Source organism: Dermochelys coriacea, chromosome 1 (assembly GCF_009764565.3).
Source record: "Dermochelys coriacea isolate rDerCor1 chromosome 1, rDerCor1.pri.v4, whole genome shotgun sequence".
Lineage (NCBI taxonomy): Eukaryota > Metazoa > Chordata > Testudines > Dermochelyidae > Dermochelys > Dermochelys coriacea.
Genome location: NC_050068.2, coordinates 119,020,223 through 119,041,682, shown reverse-complemented (window position 1 = coordinate 119,041,682; position 21,460 = coordinate 119,020,223). Strand labels below are relative to the sequence as shown.

General features: G+C 36.2%; 1 protein-coding gene across 16 annotated transcripts in view; it reads right to left on the bottom strand.

Moving 5' to 3' along the window:
• Positions 1–21,460, bottom strand: part of REV1 (REV1 DNA directed polymerase) — a 94,285-nt gene that overhangs the window by 52,726 nt on the left and 20,099 nt on the right. For 3 of the 16 annotated variants that reach the window (XM_043516884.1, XM_043517131.1, XM_043516922.1), the window contains exons 4-11: positions 20,736–20,904; positions 14,182–14,334; positions 11,111–11,832; positions 9,349–9,456; positions 9,071–9,202; positions 7,237–7,353; positions 3,929–4,081; positions 2,095–2,224 (exon numbers count right to left, since the gene is read on the bottom strand). In XM_043516884.1, the coding sequence (XP_043372819.1) occupies positions 2,095–2,224; positions 3,929–4,081; positions 7,237–7,353; positions 9,071–9,202; positions 9,349–9,456; positions 11,111–11,832; positions 14,182–14,334; positions 20,736–20,904 (1,684 nt within the window). Of the gene's footprint in view, positions 1–2,094; positions 2,228–3,838; positions 3,858–3,928; positions 4,082–7,236; positions 7,354–9,070; positions 9,203–9,348; positions 9,457–11,110; positions 11,833–14,181; positions 14,335–20,735; positions 20,905–21,460 lie in introns of those variants that run through there. The other 13 variants (XM_038368020.2, XM_043517396.1, XM_038368029.2 and 10 more) reach the window with 9 other exon arrangements.

The window sequence follows — 21,460 nt, the reverse complement described above, 5'->3', positions numbered from 1 at the left end:
CCAAAAAAAATAAAATAAAGCAGCTCATCTGCCCTATAATACTCTAGCCATGGTTCCATGGTGATAATAAATGCGATAGTGTTATTTGCCATAGAAACCAGTTAGGCTGTTGATTAATCGCAGTTAACTCATGCGATTAACTCAAAAAAATTAAACGTGATTAATCACACTGTTAAATAATAGAATACCAATTGAAATTAAATGTTTTTGGATGTTTTCTACATTTTCAAATATACTGATTTCAATTACAACACGGAATACAAAGTGTACAGTGCTCACTTTATATAATTTTTGATTACAAATATTTGCACTGTAAAAATTCACCTCATACAAGCACCATAGTGCAACCTCTTTATTATGAAAGTGCAACTTACAAATATAGATTTTGTTGTTGTTACATAACCGCACTCAAAAACAAAACAATGTAAAACTTAAGAGCCTACGAGTCCACTCAGTCCTACTTCTTGTTCAGCCAACCGCTAAGACAAATAAGTTTGTTTACATCTCTGGGAGATAATGCTGTCCATTACTTATTTACAATGTCACCTGAAATGAGAACAGGCATTCACATGGCACTTTTTTAGCCAGCATTGCAAGGTATTTATATGACAAATATGCTAAACATTTGTATGCCCCTTCATGCTTCGGCCACCATTCCCGAAGACATGCTTCCATACAGATGATGCTCGTTTAAAAAAAGCATTAATTAAATTTGTGACCGAACTCCTTGGGGGAGAATTGTATGTCCCCTGCTGTTTTATCTGCATTCTGCCATATATTTCATGTTATAGCAGTCTCGGATGATGACCCTGCACATGTTGTTCGTTTTAAGAACACTTTCACTGCAGATTTGACAAAACACAAAGAAGGTACCAATGTGAGATTTCTGATGGTAGCTACAGCACTCGACCCAAGGTTTAAGAATCTGAAGTGCCTTCCAATCATTGGATCGTTATCGAGCAGAACCAGTCCTTGGCATGAACGCATGTCCTCTGGAATGGTGGTTGAAGCATGAAGGGAAATACGAATCTTTAGCACATATGGCACGTAAAGATCTTGAGACGTCAGCTATAACAGTGCCATGCGAACACCTCTTCTCCCTTTCAGGTGACATTGTAAACAAGAAGCAGGCAGCATTATCTCCTGAAAATTGAAACAAACTTGTTTGTCTGAGCGACTGGCTGAAAAAGAAGCAGGACAGAGTGGACATGTGGGCTCAAAGTTTTGTTGCATTGTGTTATTTTTGAATGCCTTTTTTTAAATATATAATTCTACATTTGTGAGTTCAGCTTTCAGGATAAAGAGATTAATCTACAGTACATGTATTATGTTAATTGAAAAATACTACTTCTTTTGTTTTTTACAGTGCCAATATTTGTAATAAAAAATATAAAGTTAGCACTGTACACTTTGTATTCTGTGTTGTAATTGAAATCAACATACTTGAAAATGTAGAAAATATCCAAAAATATTTAAATAAATAGTATTCTATTACTATTTAACAGTGTGATTAATCGGGATTAATTTTTTTAATCACACAATTAATTGGGATTAATTTTTTAGTTGCTTGACAGCCCTAAAAATCAATACATTATATATCTTTGAGACTACATTTAAAACAAGTTACTGTAGGCGCTGGATGTTCCCCTCTTGACCAGTATATTTGCGGAATTCAGCACACAATTTGTGGGAAAAGTACCATTAGATCTGGTGATCACAAGCAATCGGACTTTAATTTTATGCCTCATCTGTGCCTGACCTCCAACAGTACAATATTCCTAATGCAATGAAAAAACAGTGGTTCAGTTACAGAGAGAGAAGGACGGCACCTATTAAATCAACAATACCACTTTGTATGGAACCTCGGATTTTCTTGAGTGGCCTTGGCCCAACTGAAATATGCTTAGCTTGTGAGAACTGATTAATACCATGTTTCAAGCTATGAGCTAAAGTAAAAAATGTAATTTCTGAAACAAAGACTAAGTGTTCCATGTTTGGATGAATTTAAGCAATGTAAATAGATATTTCACTAGCCATCTGTGAGCACTGTATGATAGAACTTTACGATCAAGATGACAAATAATTTCTACCTACCTGGCTTCATAACTACAAGATGCAATTTCAGCCATTGACAAACCAGAGATATCCAAGTCAGCTCCATTCATCTGTGCAGAATCTGGATTCTCCCCGATTGATGAGTCCAGTTTATCAGGAACTCTATTTTCTGCTTGGAAAATAATATTTTACATTTTGTTCTTATATTATTGTCTTAATGGTTAAAAAGACTTATTTCATTCCAAATAATCAATGGATTACAACTGAAATTTTTCCTAGCAGTTTTTGTGTTCATATTTTATGATGAGGAATTTCTTCACAATATATTGGTTCAAATCATCCAATAACCAATTAGGTCAACAAAGAACTTACCAATATATTAACACCCATCTATGGGGTTGATCTCTGGAGGACAGTAAAATATGATGCTACTGAAGAATAACTATACTTTCTTTTTTTCACATTATCTGACACCAACTTGTAGATGGCTAGTGGCCAATAAAATTCAGATTATAATAATACTGTGAGTTGAGAGAACCGTTAATACCCTTAACATGGTTGTAAAAACAGATTTAATTGCCAAACTCCTGAGGTTTCTTTAAGCTACAACCTATAAACTAAATGCAAGACACTCAAAGCTTATCAACCATTTGTCTGAACAAAAGAATGTCATATTTACACCCCTTTAAAAAAAAAAGTTAAAAAGTACAAGAATATAGAATTTCAACTTAAAATGCAATTCTGCAGCTCAGCCTCCTTGTAACCTAGTATTGACATCTCTACTTTCTACTAATTACTTAATCTAAACTTCAAGTAACAAACACCTCAAATCAGAATTTTAAAAGTTAAATGATATACCAAGAATATTTTCAGATCAGGAAATAAGCAAAAAAAATGTAAGCCTTGCTGGATACTTATATGTCCCTTACAACTTTCAGCTTCATTGTTAAATTCATAGACAAAGTTTCAGTCACTGGCCTCTGATGATTCTCTTAGTGGGATTCAAAAGCACCTGATTTAGTATATTATTCCAAACTTCCGCTGGACCAAAATGATGCAACGCTAAATAAATACTCCAATCTCAGACTATTAAAGAAAAGGATGAGACACATCTTTAGCTATTTCTAGAAAACCTACTTTGAATGAGCTAAGGCAAAAAGACAATCATTCAAGCCACCTGAGTACTACATACATATGCAGAAATGTATGGTAGAGAGACAGCAAATTGGGAAAAAGTAAAGCATTCTCTATTCTATTCTGTTCAGATTCTTATTCTCTGCACATCAACATGGTAGCTAAGTATCTCTAGATAAGCATACTGACTCTTAATTGTAGGTCAGTCAGAAAAATCAAGTAGCTGCAAAAAACCCAAAGCTCTGAAATCGAGAACTGAACTCTAAATGGTGAAATCTCAAAAGGACAAAAAGCTACTGCTTGCTTTAAAGGAAAAGTATAATATACAACTTAGATTTGGTTTTCATTATTGCAGTCTATTTAATACAATACACCTTTGTAATATAATACAATATACAAGTTATAGCTGCGCAGTGCCACACTGCCCAATAATACTGTATGACAACAGCTTACAGATTAACATTTTTAGTTTGAAAAGAAGTATGTTGCTATCTCCACATAAAGGTGGTTATCAGACCAAAGAAAGTGTTGTAATGGGGGGCAGAATCTGACTCATGTGACTCATCTGCCTTTCTATAGAACTTCTAATTTACTTGTCTTTTTATTTCTTAAAAATTTGTTTTAATGTTTGATGGGCTCATTAAGTTACATAAGATGTCGGAAGTTGCAAATTTATTAAGAGCAAAATTATGGCCCAAATAAAGATAAGAATGACAAGAACAACGTATTTAGTCTGTGCCTTCCTGTGCCCTGGCCTGAGATGTTGTTGTCATCTTGTCTATCTTCATTGGGCTCGCCGACCTTTTCCACAGCGTAGCAGAGCAGATCCCCCCATGAGCTGATGGAGTCACTTCATGTGAAATTCCGGGCAATGCAGAACACATTGTCCTCACTGGAAGGCAAGGTAGAGAATCTCTCATCAAAAGTTGGGAAACTAGACAAATGCATGGTGAATGTGGAGCAACAAATGGAGAAATCAGAGGCCAGGACCCTAAGTCTGTGAAAAAGAAATCGCTGAGAATAAATCTGTGAGTAATATGATAGTTAAAACTACTGCTCTTTAGAATGAAAATTGGAGATACAGGGGTGGAGGGAAAGAAAGACTAAAAACATCCACGTCTTGGACATCCTGGCTAGGAAAAGAGACCCCAACCTCTGAATTGTGTATGTACATAATCCCTTAGTTTTCGGACATGAATGTTAAAGAAGATATCAACAGAGTGTAATTTCTACCACTCAGAAAACTGCTCCAAATTGACACATAGAGTGAGAAAGACAACAAATTTTAAAAATTTAAAAGTTATATAGTTTTGGATGAATTCAAAAAAGAAAAAAGAAGTATTTCATAAAGGATCCAAGATTCTACTGTTCCTAGATATTTGTCCAGCAATCCAGACCAAAAAGCAGGAACCAGTATCACTGAAGAAGCAATTTGCAAAAGCAGTAGTTGAAGCTGAAGGAATCTGTATCTGGTCAAACTAAGTGAGTCACAGGGATTTATGTATCTATTTTTTTCAATTTGGAACATTATTTCTAATAAGCAAGTTCTGGAGAAGGCAAGATCAGAGAACAGTTTGGACAGCATGAGGCATCAAACAAATGAAGTTTGATGGATACAGGAGAATCGGTGTAAAAATGAATTTAAATAAAAAGAATACTCGGGCCCAATTTTCTTCTCATTTACACAAGTATATCCCCAACAGGTTGTACGTGTTTAACAGAGCACAATTTGACCTTTTGGGTTTTTGATATCTTTAGAAAATAGATTTAAGTTTGTTTCACATGGGCCCCTATGCCTACTGGACCATATTTACATGTAGTGCACAGCATAGTTTGTTTCTGCTGTGAAGTGCTTCACGTAGACTATCTAGGATGTATCAAAGTTAGAGTTAGTTAGCAGTGCCACCTTTTCAATTAATGCTAAAAAGTAATGCTCAATCACTAAATTCATTTTGTTCTCCTCAAGACGACAATCTGATACTTTAAATGAAAATCCATAATAGTCTCTCTTGATATAAGTTTGGTAAGTTGAGATAAAATTAACAAAAAGAGACTTTTTAAAAATGTAATGAACCTGTAGTTAATAAAATACATACTTTAAAAAGAGTGCCAGGGAGGGGGGAAAAAAAACAAAAAAACAAAAAACCTTTTGGCAAACTGCAGGCTGTGCAGTCAGGCTATGCAGTAAGAAAGAAAGAAAGAAAGAAAGAAAGAAAGAAAGAGCTGCCTGCCAGAAAGGGAGGATGCTGAAGTAAAAGGTCTGAATGTGCGCACTTCCAGAAAAAGCTGCTGCAATAAAGAACAATGCGTTTGTAACATACTGAACCTGAGCCCCAGTGAAACCTTGCACATTGAATATCATAGAAGAGATACTGTGGAATTTGTGTATCACATATAGTATGTTATTCTTAGCTAATCTTCCTCAATTTTATTTAACTAGCTAGCTTTCCAAGACATTTCTAAATTGTAACAAATGACCTTCTAATCAAAACACACTGGCCTAGAAAATGTTGTAGAGTGCCTATATTTAGAACTATGCTACCAACTGTTCATTGACAAACTATAGTGCAACAAGGCTAAATCCCTATAAACAATAACTGCCCTTATTATAAACCACTCAGTCTTACACATGGCACTATGAATCAATTTGATTAAGTTTGAACATCCTGAAAGGCACTAAGAAAAAGGTGGAGCGACAATGGGTTCTATATTTTTTACTTTCTTCCTGTTTTAAACTGTGATTATGCTACTGCAAAACGACAAAGGGCATCTATTATGGTAGATATCTGCTTTCCATTTTTCTTCCAAGATCTGCTTAATTTATTGACAAAGCCAACTTTTTACTGTTAATACTACAGAAACGACATAGTTGTGGAAGATCAAACTATTCTATTCTACCTTGCACATCAACAAAATTACTAACTGTGGTATAAATTCTAATCCAACACTATTTGTTGATTCTGCTGCTGATGTAAGAAGTGAAAAACAATCTGATTTCCAGAAATCAAGCTGAAATTAAATGGTAGCGGTTAGAAACCTCTTAAACGTCTAAACTGAGAAAAATTAATAAAATAACTGGGAGAATAAATATGAAACAAGCTATTTATTTTTAGTGTGTCACTTTTTTCCATAGTAAACATACTTCAGGTTGTATAAACACACCTAGTGTCTTAGAATCATAGAATATCAGGGTTGGAAGGGACCTCAGGAGATCATCTGCTCAAAGCAGGACCAATCCCCAATTTTTGCCCCAGATCCCTAAACGGCCCCCTCAAGGATTGAACTCACAACCCTGAGTTTAGTCTTAAATGCTGTCTTACAGTAATTTATTGTTGACACTTGTATATTGTTATTTCAGAACACAAAATGTAATAAAAACAGTTTCTAAAGTACTGTGGGAAATGAGAAATTCTTTAAAAATCAATAACTGTCTTTTGAGGGAACAATCAAGATAGTGAGAGGACAGAATTCACTGAATTCTTCAGGGGCTTTCCAGCAACTGAAATATTCTAAAAGGAAGCTACATTTAGTCTACAGGTTAAGACATATATAGCTCAAAGACTTATAACTATATCTTAGCAGCCAATTTCTCACTGGTAACATGCTGCTGTTTCTACAGTTCTCCTATGCTTTCTAATAAGTCCTTTTAGCAACCTTAACTTTTGATATTTTGTACTGGATCCTCTGTGATATACTGTTAATCAGGTTCAAGTGATCACAGATGGTCTATGTTTATCTTATTTTTTGAACAGGACATACACGTTTACAAAAGCAATATACTTTATTCTCATCCCTAACAAAAAAGGAAATAAAAAATAAATTACCCTAAAATATATGCCCATTCTCAACAAAATTAATTAGCAGAATGTAATGATGGCAAACTATTACAGAAGCAATTTATATTGTTGTCAGAGACCACTATCCTGTCAAAAATTAATCTGTCTCTAAAGTCAACTCAGTGAAAAGTATTTATCCTTAATTTTTTATAACTTTAATGAGAGATTCTTCATCAGCACTGTGATTTTAAAATCAGATTCATTTTTGTACCTGCTTTGCCATTCAATATCTTATTCTGGTAATATTGCCATTCCAGCTGTGGGTTTGCACCAGGGCGAAGTGGTGCCCTTCCAGCACCTCTGTTGCTTGTAACAGCCACTGGTTTTCCTGTGAAGAATAATTAAGTTAATTAAAGTCAGTATATAATAAACATTTACAGCAATAGCACAGGAAGGCAAAGTTTCTGACAATGTTTACTTTAATTTTGTTCGCTTCTTTCAACACCATTCTTTCAGGGTTATCTGATCTTCTGGCATTAAGGAAGCAGCAGTTAAGGAAGTGACATGCATTAGAAACAATAGTTTAGTTAATTGGTTACAATCTCATGTCAAAAGGAGGAGAAAAGAGAAATCCTTTGAAACAATCACTAAAAATCCAGCTATGCTAGTTTGTGTATAAGGACTTGCCTAAACAGAAGATGCGCAGCTTAACTAGATATCTGATATTGTACCAATTTAGTTGAACCATTGCAACCTCTATGCATTGCCATCTTACATCAGTTTACCTTGCTCCTGCCATTTAACTAAAGTAAGCTAATGTAAACCAGGTTTAAACTGGTATAAAACAGTCCACACACAAAGGTGTAACAGTTTAACTAAAACGGTCAGTCATAACTGTATGTTTAGACCAGGTCTAACCTCTGACCATTCTGGCCTAACCTTTCCCCATTTGAATCACCTCTGAATTTTTCCATGCTTGTTGTCTCTTTCAGGCTGAATTTTTTTTGGAACACTTCAGCACAAACAGTGCAACCACTTCCATGAACAGGTTTAAAGAACAGATTGTATTTTTTTATGTTTTCAAATCTATTTTTAATTTTATATATATAAATAAAATATTAGAAGCTCTAGCCCCTCTCTCCATAACAGAGACTTGATATTTGGCAGGGAGACAGCCCTGGCGTCAGAGAGACACCTGCATCCCTATGAAAATACATCCAGATCTGGCAGACTTATCAACTTATGACATTTGCCATTTGCACAGTAGAGCTAACCAGTAAAATCTCTGAACATTCCATCTGTATTGAGCATGCTCACCAGCCTCAGTGAGCATGCTCCCTTGCCTCAATGTCTCTCTGTATGCACTTTCTCCCAGACCCCATAGCAAAAGGTCTGGACAGGTACAGCAGTAGAATATCTTTTGGCCTATGGGAAAGAGTACTGAGCTAGGACCAAGGAGACAGAGTTATGTTCTTTCCTTTTCCGTTTGACAGCCCTTATTAAGCAAAAGGCCACATACCGCTTACCTTAGAAAACAGGCAAGCATTATTCTTACTATTTACAGATGGGGTAAAGAAACAAAAAACAAACAAACAAAAAAATCTGTGCTGTCTGTAACCATATGACCACTTCCCCTTCCACAGCCAGGACTTAACCCAGGATTTCTGATCCTCAACATTCCTCTGCTCTCTGACAAACAGTTGCATAAGACACTGGAAAAGATAACTGCATAGTATTACTACCAGTTACTCCTTTAGTTTATTAGGTAGAGATCTGTGCTGTGGATTTACAACTTCTGCATTCATAGCCTGCTGATGACTCATGCAGGAGAGGTTCAAAATAGTTCCATATGTAATTTCTGTTCTTCAGGTTAAGCCACCCCCCCCCAAAAGCCTAGGAAATTACAGAGGAAAAAATGTTCAAAGACCATTAAGAGTTGCAAAATCAGGCACCCCTAAATTAGGAAATGCAACCTGAATTCAGGTTGCCTATGCTTAATAATAATAAAAGATAAGTCATCCCAACAGGATTCAGATACAGCCCAGCTCTCTCCCCATTTCTAGTTTTGGAGGGGTTATGCATCTCCAGTTTTCACCTTTTCACACCTTTGGCTGCTGAGAGTGGGGAAAGTATTTTCTTGTTTTCCTTGGTACTAAATGCTGGAAAGGAGGCAGCAAGAATTCCACTCTCTTTCTTCCACATGTATCCATTGAGCGTGGGGCACTGAGCAATACGACCTGGCAATATGAGCCGTGCTCTCATACCATCAGGCAAAGTTATTAGAAGAAAAGCACGCACCAAACCAACTTTCCTTGTTGTCAGCAAGTGCATTTTCAGTACTGTATAAGTGGTTTTTGACATTTAAAAATATATGAAAACTGACCTTTGAGATCAGGCCTATTTCGAATACCCACTGATACAAAGAAGCAATCCATATCCATGTGCATTATACAGCGCTGATGCTTGGATGAACTTAAGACAGAAACATTACCTGGTATAAACAAACACAAACAGAAATTTTGAAACCTAATTTACAATTTTTGTAGTATTCATGTTAGTCATCAAGGACTGATATAAGACATTTCCAAATACAGCAAAGTTTTTTTTATAATCTTCCCCACCCAACTATTAAACTGCCTTTAAGGAAAAAATAAATTGTATACTATTCAATGCACTAAAATAACAGAATGCAATATAACAATGTTGTGAAAATGTAGCCATAAGTCTACTAAGTGAGGCATCATACCCCATGATATCCGTTTTATGTTCTCAAAATTAACATTCTTCACCATGTTAAAACAAGTCTGTTTCCAGGAGTTTACTATATATACTATTAATTAACTAAGTCTTAATATTCACCATGATAAAATTCAATCTGCAATGGAATGCTTCTTTAGTTTTTGATCAAAGATCAGAGCAGTCATTATCTCTGCACAATCTTCTCTGTTCACAAGTGTTGAATGATTTACCTACACAGGTGCAAAACCTAGCATAGGCAAGCAAAACAGCTATAAGCTGCAATTTACACTGATGCAGCTTACTCCTGCTTGAATCTGGGGTAAGCTCCATTAGATCAATTGTCACTTATAATAATTTCCCCATGTACACTACAGAATTTGAACTGGTGCAGTTACACTGGTGGCTGGCCACCAACCACTTAAATTGGAGCAAATCCCAAGTGTGGACAATACCTAACACTCCATCATGAAAAAGTATTTCAGATCAAGAAAACTGAATTGCTTCATTTGTCAAATGGCAAAGGATGAGAGGAAATAAACTGTTTTTAAGGCCCTGTTTTCAAACATTTAATCATTTTATCTCATCTATCGTCTATTTTTTTATCTTTTTTAAAGAAAAGTATTGCTCAATATTATACAATTAGGGAAAACAAAGGAATACATAACGACAGTTTAATAGCTTAAAGAAATATAAATCTCCACTAGAAGTAATGGACTGCCTTTCATCCTTAGTTAATTAGGAAGAATAGTTCTGCATGTTCAAGGAGATATATCTTTAGCAATAAGATGCAAAATAATATTTAGGCTACTACTATGCTTAAAATATTTAAGTTCTGGTCATTTTGTTCTTTGCACGAATGCCTTCAGTATGGCATCTGCATGCACTGCAACACACTTAGAGCCAATTTTTGTTCTAGATCAGATGAAGAAGGGTCACAAAGATCCAAGAGCATGTAGCAGTCTTGCTAAAAAAATTCTCATTTCGATTATAGATCATTTCCAACTGCTACTCAACTTAGAAATCTTCCGTATGAACCGTAAGAAGTAGCGAGTTAGATTTTCAAAGAAAAATGTAAGACCAAACACCTCCTTTGTTTGTATAGATAAAAGTGTTTATCCCCAAGAACCCAAAATAGCTTGGAAATCTCTGGAAGAATTAATTAATAATTCTACAGAAAAGAATTGTATTTACAACTGAATTTCATATTAAGTCACAATTTCCTTTTAAAATTAAAAATGAAGGCCCTTCAGACTTTCATTTATCAAAATCACATAAGTAGCTATTTCATATAACCTCATAACCTTTTGAATACAGAAAGCTCACATGTTTAATCTTGATCAGCTGCCTATCATAAGACTGAAGGAATAGAGAATCTTTTTAAGTAAAACTGTCAAACAAGTATCTACCTGTGTCAGCTATCATAAGTGCAGACCTGCCCACTTTCAATTTTTTTAACTTTTCCCTTCCCGGAAAGACACCATTGTTTTTTCTCTGCAGGGTATTGACAAATTCTGTCAATTCACACTTCCATGTAGATATGTGATGCAGTCTTGAACGAGAGTAAAAGTCAGAAATAAAACTGCAGTCTAAAGGTTTGGACAATGATGAGGGAGTGGCCTTGCTATGAGTAGGTACTGAAGAAGTGCTTTTTGTGCTTAAAGGCCCCTGAACAGTGGAGTGGTGAGCACCATTTATTTTAGTATTACTGTGCAAAGATGAAGATGAGAATGAATTACTCATAGTCCTATGTGGGTTCTTTAAAAGATCTGTGTTTTTGTTGCTTTCCTGCAACTGCTGCATAGTGCAGTCTCTAAAGTCAATGATGCCTTTTTCAGTCTTCCCCTTCTCTGGCACAGAGCCTGGAGATAACCTGCTTGCAACTCTATTGCCATAGGGCACCATGCAATCCTGTGTCTGTAAGGCACTGGTAGAATTATGAGTATGTCCATTAAAAATGGCAGTGCTGTCTCTGTGATGCTGAATTCCATTTTGTTTCCTCCCAGGAAAGACCTGCTCCAGCTCCATAAAGCCTAAATCTTCACTTTCTTCTTTCTCTTCCTCATTCCAGCTTGTGATGCCATTGGCTTTGATTTCATTTTCAGTCTCATACTTTTTTATCACGCAATTTCTAGAACAGACAAGAAAATGTTATTTAATAATCTTACAAAAAACAAAGATATAGTTCATCAAGAAATAATTTTAAAGTGTTTACATATACATATACAAACAACATAGATAATTTAGGGATTCTGAATGCTCACATGCAAACTCCTGCTAGGTTATTAGAGGTAAATGATTATATGACTTTATTACTAAGTTTGAACTATGATCTTTCACCACAAAAAGTCAGTATTTTCTGTACACAAACTTTTGTAGATTCACTATATTATTATTAATATAAGAGTTAAAGGTCACTCCTGCATTAATCATGCTCTCTCATTAGTAAGGCAACTTTCTCTGGATTTACAATAAGATATCATATTTGACGAAAAACCATGAGCAACACAGTAATTTGGTTTTTTTTTTTTTTTTTTTTGAAACATAACCACACCTTGGACAGCACTAATACGTAAGGCTGCTAGAAGGGAATATCTTCCATTTTATCCCAAAGATGCAATTTTTACACTCTTTGTATAACAGAAAATGTTAATTGCAAAGATCAAAAACTTATTTCTCCTTTTTGGAGGAAGATTTAGGATAGTTTGTGGAAATCCATCTGGTTTTCTCCTAGCTAAAACTTGTTCCAGATCTATAAACTCAAAATAGTCACAGCTTTTGGAGATTTGTTTTCTTTAAGAAAAACTGTTTGCATGTTATGGATGTATAAAGATAAACAGCAAGTGTTGTGCAGTATATTAGCTATTTACTTTTTTCCTTGATACCGTGAAGACAAAACTTTTACATCAAAGAGTAATACTATAATAATACCAATGAATATAAGTGTAATTAAAATTAGACTTTTCAAGAATTAAGTTTCAGAGTAGCAGCCGTGTTAGTCTGTATTCGCAAAAAGAAAAGGAGTACTTGTGGAACCTTAGAGACTAACAAATTTATTAGAGCATAAGCTTTCGTGAGCTACAGCTCACTTCATCGGATGCACTCCAAGAATTAAGTGGATTCTTGGTCTATAGAAAAACCTAAATACTCCCACAGAAAACCATTTTAACAAACATTCAAAAGATGATTGATAATTAACTAACTATTTGACATGCAAATAAAACCAGAAAGCTAATTAGCTGTGATAACAATTCATCTAAGATTACTGCAATTATAAACTACATTCAACATATCAACAATATTTTGGAATAGCTATGTGTTTGGGAAGCTGTTGTTTCCCAGTGGCACTGACTTAATAAAGTCATAGTATACAGTAAGTTTTAAAATTCAGAATGGTTATGTTAGATATTTATGAAAGCCTGGATATTCTTTTCATCCCAAAATTATTACGAACGTAATATTAAACTAGGGTTTAGGTTACTATAATATCACCTACAGATGAATGCAAGGAAAAAAGAAACTTTCGCATGTACATACTGTAGGAGCTCTTTCATTTGTCACCACTTAATCCTCCTTCAGCACTGCTATGCAGGATTAGATCTACAATCTACTAAAACAAGTATTAACTGACTTTTTTATGTGATATAGAGGAACATAAACTTCCATGCTGAATCTGACCTGGGGCCCATCTAATCCAATATCCTGTCTCAGACTATAGCCAATACCAGATGTGTCAGAGGATTCTGCAAGAGACACCAAAAATGGGCAATTATGGAATAACCTGCCCATAGGGGGAAATTTTTTCCTAACCCCACTCCCTCCCAAATCAGTTAGAGACTGACTTGTATTTAGAAGTAGTAGGGTTTACTCCCCTTCCAATTTTGTTCTTATATTTTTTAAATCCTTTGTAATACAATTAGTTTTCCTTATCCATATAAATGTCCACCCTTTGAGTTTTGCTAAATTCTCAGACGTAAAAATGTCCATAGGCTAGTTATGCACTGCAACATTTTAAACTTATTTTTTTCAGGTATATTCATTTATACTTGCTCCAAAACCTTTACCAAAAGAATAATTAGCTCAAATGTATTATTCTTTTTAAACCAAATACCTAATTTCAGTATCACTGGTCAGATTCTCTTAATGTATGCAACACACATTGTTTCCATAGAGCTGTGTGCTATACCCATTGCGTCCTACAGTAGAAACATTATGGAAAAGCGTGGTACAGGGACCAAGGCACTGGACTCAAAAATAGGATATCTGGGTTCTTCTAGTCCCAACTATGGGACCCTAGATGACTTATTTCATCTCTCTATGCCTCTGATTTTCCATCTGTAAAATGTGGATATTGACACAACCTCCTTTGTAAAATGCTTTGAGATAAGTGATATAATGCTATATAAGTATCATCATTTTAAACTGATTACAGCCGACGGATCAACAGCTTTGTCAGTATTAACAGACTGAAAACACTTACACCCTGTTGTTGAGCTCTTGAGCTATATTGCTAGGACCTGGCATAGGATCTTCAGGTTTGCATATGGTATTAAAGTTGAGACCTTTCTGAACACCTGACTGCTTTGTGTAAAGCTGATATGGAATGTATGAGAGGAGATGTCCAGCTTTTATGCTGAAACAGAAAAGAAGCAAAAATTTATCACTCAAGGCTTTCAGAAAAATATGTAAACTAACATTATCTTAATTATAACAGCCTAATACTTTGATCATTACAATCTGCTGTCTTGCTAAACGTGCTTTTCTCTGCAGTCCTTTAACTGTCCATATATTTCAGTTGTGTTATCTGAACCTTTAAAGAGTTGATGTATTGCATCTAAATGGGGAAAAATTGTTTTAAATTTTAAAAAAATGTAAGAAGTGCAAGATATGAAATGAGGATAGAGTAAGTAGGATTACAATAAAATTGATAAATACTTTACACACTCTGAACTGCTAACAAGAATTTTAATGATTGTTCAAGAAATCTAGAAAGTAAGCATATAAGATGTGAAAGTCATTTTTTATTTGAAGTACAATAGACCAAAATTAAGCACACTTAGCACAGTAACTGCTGTACAACTATAGCCAAAAAGGTGCAACAAATATTGATTCAGCAGATTTGATTAAAAAAAGCAAGTAGCTTTAAAAGGGATCAGAACATAAATTTTAGTTTATTGGTCTGATGGACATCAGTACTTCAGTTCCAAATTCTGGACTTTAAGTACTGCATATTCACAATATAATAGAAATGTTATCAACTAATTGTCTCAATGCTGTGCTGGGAAATCCATTTAACTCTGAACACTGTAACAGACACATGCATTCCAGAAAAAAAAACAAAAAACAAAATCAGAGATGAGAATTTCACTAGGATCTGATTCAACTTTAAAAAGTTCCCTCAGCTTCTGCAATTCTACAGGCTCAACTGTCCCATCCTGTCAGGGAATACACTGGTAGGGAAGAGGAGAAAGCCTCCAGAGGTTCTTCTCATGAAGATTTGACATTGATCATTCCAGTTCCATGCTTCTGGTATGCCCTGTCTCTAATGCACCAGACCTGCACTGTTAGGCCTTGGAGAAGCTGGTAGCTTCCTCAGGAGCCCTTCTCCTTTAAAGTGGGATCCTGACAACAAAAACCCACCCAGAATGAGATTTTATCTTTCCTTCCTGATCTCTGTCTGTGGTGGTGAAGGAGATGATGTGTTCCCTTCCTAGCCACTATCCCTCTCCCTGACCACAGGCAGAGATCTCCATACTGCACTTTGGAACAGAGGTGTTGCTGATGTGGAAGTCCTTTTTACCCCAGGGAAGGGTGAGATACATATGAGAATCAAGTAATCAGACTAGATTCAGAGTTTTTAAGAGAGGACACACAGAGAGAGATGATTTATCAAAACTATTTATTAACACCTCAATACTTTTTTTCTCCATGATATATTTCCTAACTAGCTGAGACTTGTACTCTATTAAGGGACTTGGCAGGGGAAAAAGTCTCTATTGGCTGTCATGTTACAATTAGGGAAGAATGCAAAGGGAGATCATGTTATCCAATTAGAGAAACAAACTAGTTAGCATTTTTAGAGAGAACTGGGAAGGTTTCTAGGGAAAGGTGTAATCAAAGCAGCTACAACAGAGAAAGTCCCTGAAACAGATGAATTAAGTACATTTTGATACATTTATACCACTTAAATGATATTCCTTTAGGAATACTGTGAATTAAATGACATTTCAAACCTTTCAGGTATAAAAAATGTTGGTGCAGCAACCAAGCATTTATACTCCTGAAGTATGAAAATTTTTTCATATCATCACATGAACTTGAATAACCCAAAGTGACCATCACAAAATTATCCTGCCAACTTTGAATACAAACACAGTATTTAATACTGGTATTTTCTATGCTGAGATTTAAGCCATTGGTGTAGCTGCATCAGGCACACACCTACCATTGACACTGTATTATTCTGCATTAACCGCTAAAATCCCAGTGTAGATAAGGCCCCAATGGGTATGTCTAGACTGGCATAAGTCTCAGAGCCCTTGTCTACAGATCTGGTCTCATACTACTGCGGTAAAAAAAGCTGCATAGATGCTTGGGGTTGGGCTGAAGCCCAAAGGTCTACACAGATGTTTTTAAAGCCCTAATGTGAGTCCAAGTCTATAAACCCAGGACCTGAAACTCCCTGCCACAAGTTTTAAAATGCAGTCTAGACAGACATGCCAATGACTTCCTGGAGTAATGAATTCCATAGGCTGATTATATGCTTCATAAAACAGTATTTCCTTTTATTATTTCCAAATCAAACTTACAAAATTGCCATAAAAATGTACTGGCCTAGGGACAACATCTATTATCCCACCCTTTATTATTGGGGAATAAAGTGTCTTTTTATTAACTCATGGGGGGGGGAGGGGAAGGGAACAAACCCTACCTAGCTCTGGGGAAAAGAGGACCAGAATTTTGTGAGGCTATTCTATCCTTTTATTTCCAGTTTCTCCTCCTCCTTGTATTACAGAACGAGATTTAAAAAAAAAATACATAGGACACGTTGTCAATTTCCACTGTGTCCTTAGTAAATATGAATACTGCAATTCCTCTCTAACGTCTCACTTCCAGATGAAATCTAAACTTTTACAATCTATTTTCATATTTAAAACCCACTAATCATTTTTGTATCACCATATTCAGGATCTTTATAACCTATGCTACACCTTTCTTTTGAGATATTCTCCAGTTTTTCAGATGATGTACCATTATTTTGTAAAACAAAATTTGTATTATAATACAACATACATTTCAATGTGCTGAAACATCCTATTTCCTTCAACTGCTGAAATGTTTTGATAACTTCAGCTTGTGTATTGCTTTACATTTATACCCGATTTCATCCGCAATGATGCTCCTCAATTCCTGTGTTAAAATCTACCTAGAATGTCTCTCAACCCCCTGAAGATTTTACTAATCTAAACAACTAAGTTATCAAACTTCAGTTTTCTACTTACTTTCTCTGCCAATTAAGATTCTGATCTTTCAAGGTGCTGCATTCTCAATTCACACTGGATGCCTCAAAGGATCAAGCCGTAATATATTAACAGTCCCAACACTTAATTTCAACCTACTATTAACTGGTCTTTACTATAAAGAACTGTTCATGTTGACTTTTTTTTTTTAAACGCACAACTTAACCAATTTTTAAGCTTGCCATAATATTTCCTTTATCCCATCATTATTTTCTAATTGTTTCTCATGAGAAGTCTTATTAAAAGCAGTAGAAAAGCCAAGTATATTATGTCCTTCCAGTCAGTATTTTCCATTTTATTACATTTTCCAAATAACTAATATGTTGGAGAGACATAATATCCCTTAAAGAACTTGAATTGATTTGGCTATACCAGTTTATATTTATTCTAGTATTTTACTTTATGCTTAATTACAAAATAGGAGCAGAGGTTCCCCCTGGAAATTAGGTGAGTCTCACCAGACTAATTTCTGGAATCTCTTGACAACATTTTTAAAGACATGTATCATGTTGGCAAATTTCCAATCTTTAAAAAGACATGGTTAGAATCTCCCTTCTTAGGGGTCTTCACTATTTCCCTTAGAATGATCAGATTGAATTAGGTTTAGGATTAATTCTGCTTACATCAGAACTTGGAGGCTTTGATCCAAACTGTCAAGAAACACTCACTGATGCGTAGATTTGAAGACCAGAAGGGACTATTGGATTACCCAGCCTGACCTGTATATCAAAGGCCATTAAATTTCATCCAGTTACCACTGTATTGAGCCTCATTACTTGTTTGACTAAAGCATATTTTCCAGAAAGGCATTCTGTTTTGAAAATAGCAAGAGGTGGAAATGGTAGTTTATTCCACTGGTTAAATCACCCTCCCTGTTCCAAATTAATGACTTATTTCTAATTTGAATTTGTGTCTCTTCACCTTGCAGCCAATAGTTCTTGTTATGACTTTCTCTGCTCTCAGATTAAAGACTACTCCTGTACCCAGTATTTTCTCCTCCATGAAAGTGCCTATACATTAATCAGGTCATCTCACAATCTTTTTGACAAGATAAACCGATTGAGCTCCTTCTCCAGCCCTTGAATAATTTTTGTGGCGCTTTTCTGCATCCTCTCCAATTTTTCAACATACTTTTAAAAATGTGGACACCATAAATAGGGGAAGAGAGGGAAGGGAAGGAACAGGCTTGTTGGTCTGCTGGCCAGAAAATCTCCTGTTAACCTGTTGCCTCCCCTCATCCTGTTGAGAAGGAGTCCTGAATCTATAGTCCTCCCAAGAAGTGAGAACATAAAGTGAGAACTTCTTGCATAAAATAGGAACTACATAGGACTGAGCTCCCTTTCAGTTGGCATAATGTCCATGGGATTGGGGTTATCCTCCTAATAGCTAAAGGAAGGCAGAAACAAAGATGGGGTAGGGGGCAAGTAGGCAGAAATAATGAAGCTGAAAGAAGGCGTAGGGCAGTAAAGCAAAATTAGAGTGTTTGGGTGTCCCTTCCACTTTCATCCACTGCACTGCCTGTTCCTCCCTGACTCCCAAGCCAGGGGATAATAGGGAGTGAGGAACCCCTTCCCTACCTTGCATGGGGTCCAAGAAGATATATGGGACACAGCGTTGGGGTTCTTCACTCCCCAGGACTACCTCCTCCATCTCTGAACCCAGACAAGCTTTAACGGGCACTTCAGTGTTCAACAAGCCTATAAGGCTTGTCAGCCCAAATGAGCCTGACACACCATCGGACAGGCAGCAGTTGATTAAAAAACCTACTAAGGCTCATGGATGGCACATCAGGAAGAGGGAATTTTCATTCCTTACGAGTAAGGCTGCGAGTCTTTCACGGAAGTCACGGATTCCGTGACTTTCCAGGACCTCTGTGACTTCGACAGCTGACCCCAGGGCCACCCGAGCATCTGGGGTGGCCCTAGGGCCAGCGGCACCGGCTGCTGCTTTGTCGGCCCCAGGCAACTGGTCCCAGGCGCTGCCTCTGAGCTGTGGTCCGGGACCAGCGGTGGCGGGGCCCCATGCCTCCCCCTACCTGGAGTGGTGGCAGCGGGGCCACAGGCCGCCCCCAAAGCAGCAGTGACGGGGGCCTGGGCTGCCCCCACTGCCAGGAGCAGCAGCGACCACTGGACCACCACCCCCAGCACCAGTGTCTGCTGGAGCACACCTCCCTACCCCAAGCACCTAAGATTTAGTTAGGGGTATTTTTAGTAAAAGTAAAAGTGTAAAGGCTATATTTAGTGGCAACTCAACATGTTTTAATTGTTATCAACCAATGACAATGAACCTTTAAGAACTAAAGTACAAATACAACACATGATTAACATTGATTACTTAAAAGTTTCCTGCTTGCTGATTTAAGCCATGATTAAAATTGGTGATTTATATCAATCCATACTGGCAATTAAAATGAAAAATAGTATTTCTGCTTATTCAAGGCTATGTACCCTGACTGATTATTCAGAACAACCAGATATTTTATGTAAGGTAAACTGTTTTTCATTTATTTAATGGTGGCAAAAGGAGATTACTCTTAGACAATATCTGACTATAGCCGAACAGAAAAGGACTAGCTCACATATTCAAGTTACGCTTTATGAGTAAGTCTTACATGACAGATTAAAAAACAAAATATCTATAACATGTGGAGAAAAAGAATAAGCAGAATTAATACATCACTCCACCAAAATTTTTCTGCTCTCCTCATCACTGGTGAGGACTCAGGAGGAGCGCTGTGTCCAGTTTTGGGTGCCACGCTTCAAAAAAGAAGAGCATAAATTGGAGAGAATCCAGAGGAGAGCAGCTAAATGATAAAAGATTTAGAAAACATGACCTATGAGAAAAGGTTAAAATACTTCTTAAGTTTAGTCCTGAGAAAAGAACACTGAGGAGAAAATATGGTAACAGTCTCTAAGTATGTTAAACGCTGTTATAAAGATAATTATGATCAGCTGTTCACCACATCTACCGAAGGCAGGACAAGAAGTAATCGGCTTTATCTGTGGCAAGGGTGATTTAGATTTGATATTAGGAAAATCCTACTAACTATACCGTTAAATACTGGAATAGGTTACAAAGGGAGATGATGGAATTTCCATCATTGCAGGTTTTTAAGAATAGGGTAGACAAAACAACTCTCAGGGATGGTCTAGGTATAGTTGGTTGGGCCCCAGTATGGGTGGATGGACTAGATGGCCTCTCGAAGTCCCCTCCAGATGTACTTTTCTATGTTTTGAGGCCATTATCCAAATCTGGAAATATGCGAGATTTTTTTTTTTTTTTCAAAAATTGCAATTTTTCTAGTGTGTGGTCTCATAAAATAAAAAACAAATTGGATTGTAATAAAAATACAATACTCAATTTAAAATAAAACCATAAATCAATCCTAATACAACGTTCCAGAATATAGTTTTTCTAGACATTTTCTTTTTTTAAAGGGAGAAGCCTGCTCACATTGAAATGCACCAAATGCAAAATGAAACAAATACTCAGATCACTATCTTTCTAATTTTACCTTTCTATGATCCATTCTGGTCGAACCACCTTTTCCCCTTTCAGTTCTTTTATTTTGGCATTTGGAAGATTTGTGGCAATGATGTGTGTTGTTTTAGCTCTGGAATAGTACACATGGTATTGGCCACCATGCAACATCATTAACCTCCTCAGTTCATCAGCTGAAGGATCTGTAAAATTAACAAAAATCCAACTGTAGAAGTATTCCTGCATTTTTTGGCACTGCGAACACTTATGGACTCATGGAAACTCAGAAATCTAAAACCATGATTGATTAGAATGCAGAGCAACTTTTTCTGAAAATCCAGTAATTTCTTAGGAGACTTAAGTCATTTCTTCAAAATACAAGTAAACAAAGCCACCGAAGTTTAGGTAAATTGTCATTTCTGGAAAGACTGCTTCAAAAACAAAGTTTGCATGATCAGGTTAATTTTAAAATGTTAAACAAGGCCCATTTTACACAACCATCAACACACAACAAAATCAGATGAATTTCGTCCACATCTTTCGATTGGTATTTTCCCATACGCATTTAATGAAATGCTGTAAATGGCCTTGATGGAAAAGCATTATTCTTATTATTCCTAGGAAGTAAGAAAAATTACTTGCTTATAACTCTTTTTGATATTATCACAGGATTCCTACTTCTGAGATTCCAGCTCAGGTGGAAAACTCTCTCAAGCTCTTCAGCTTTTGACTCTCTGAAATATTAGTACTTGAGGAAAA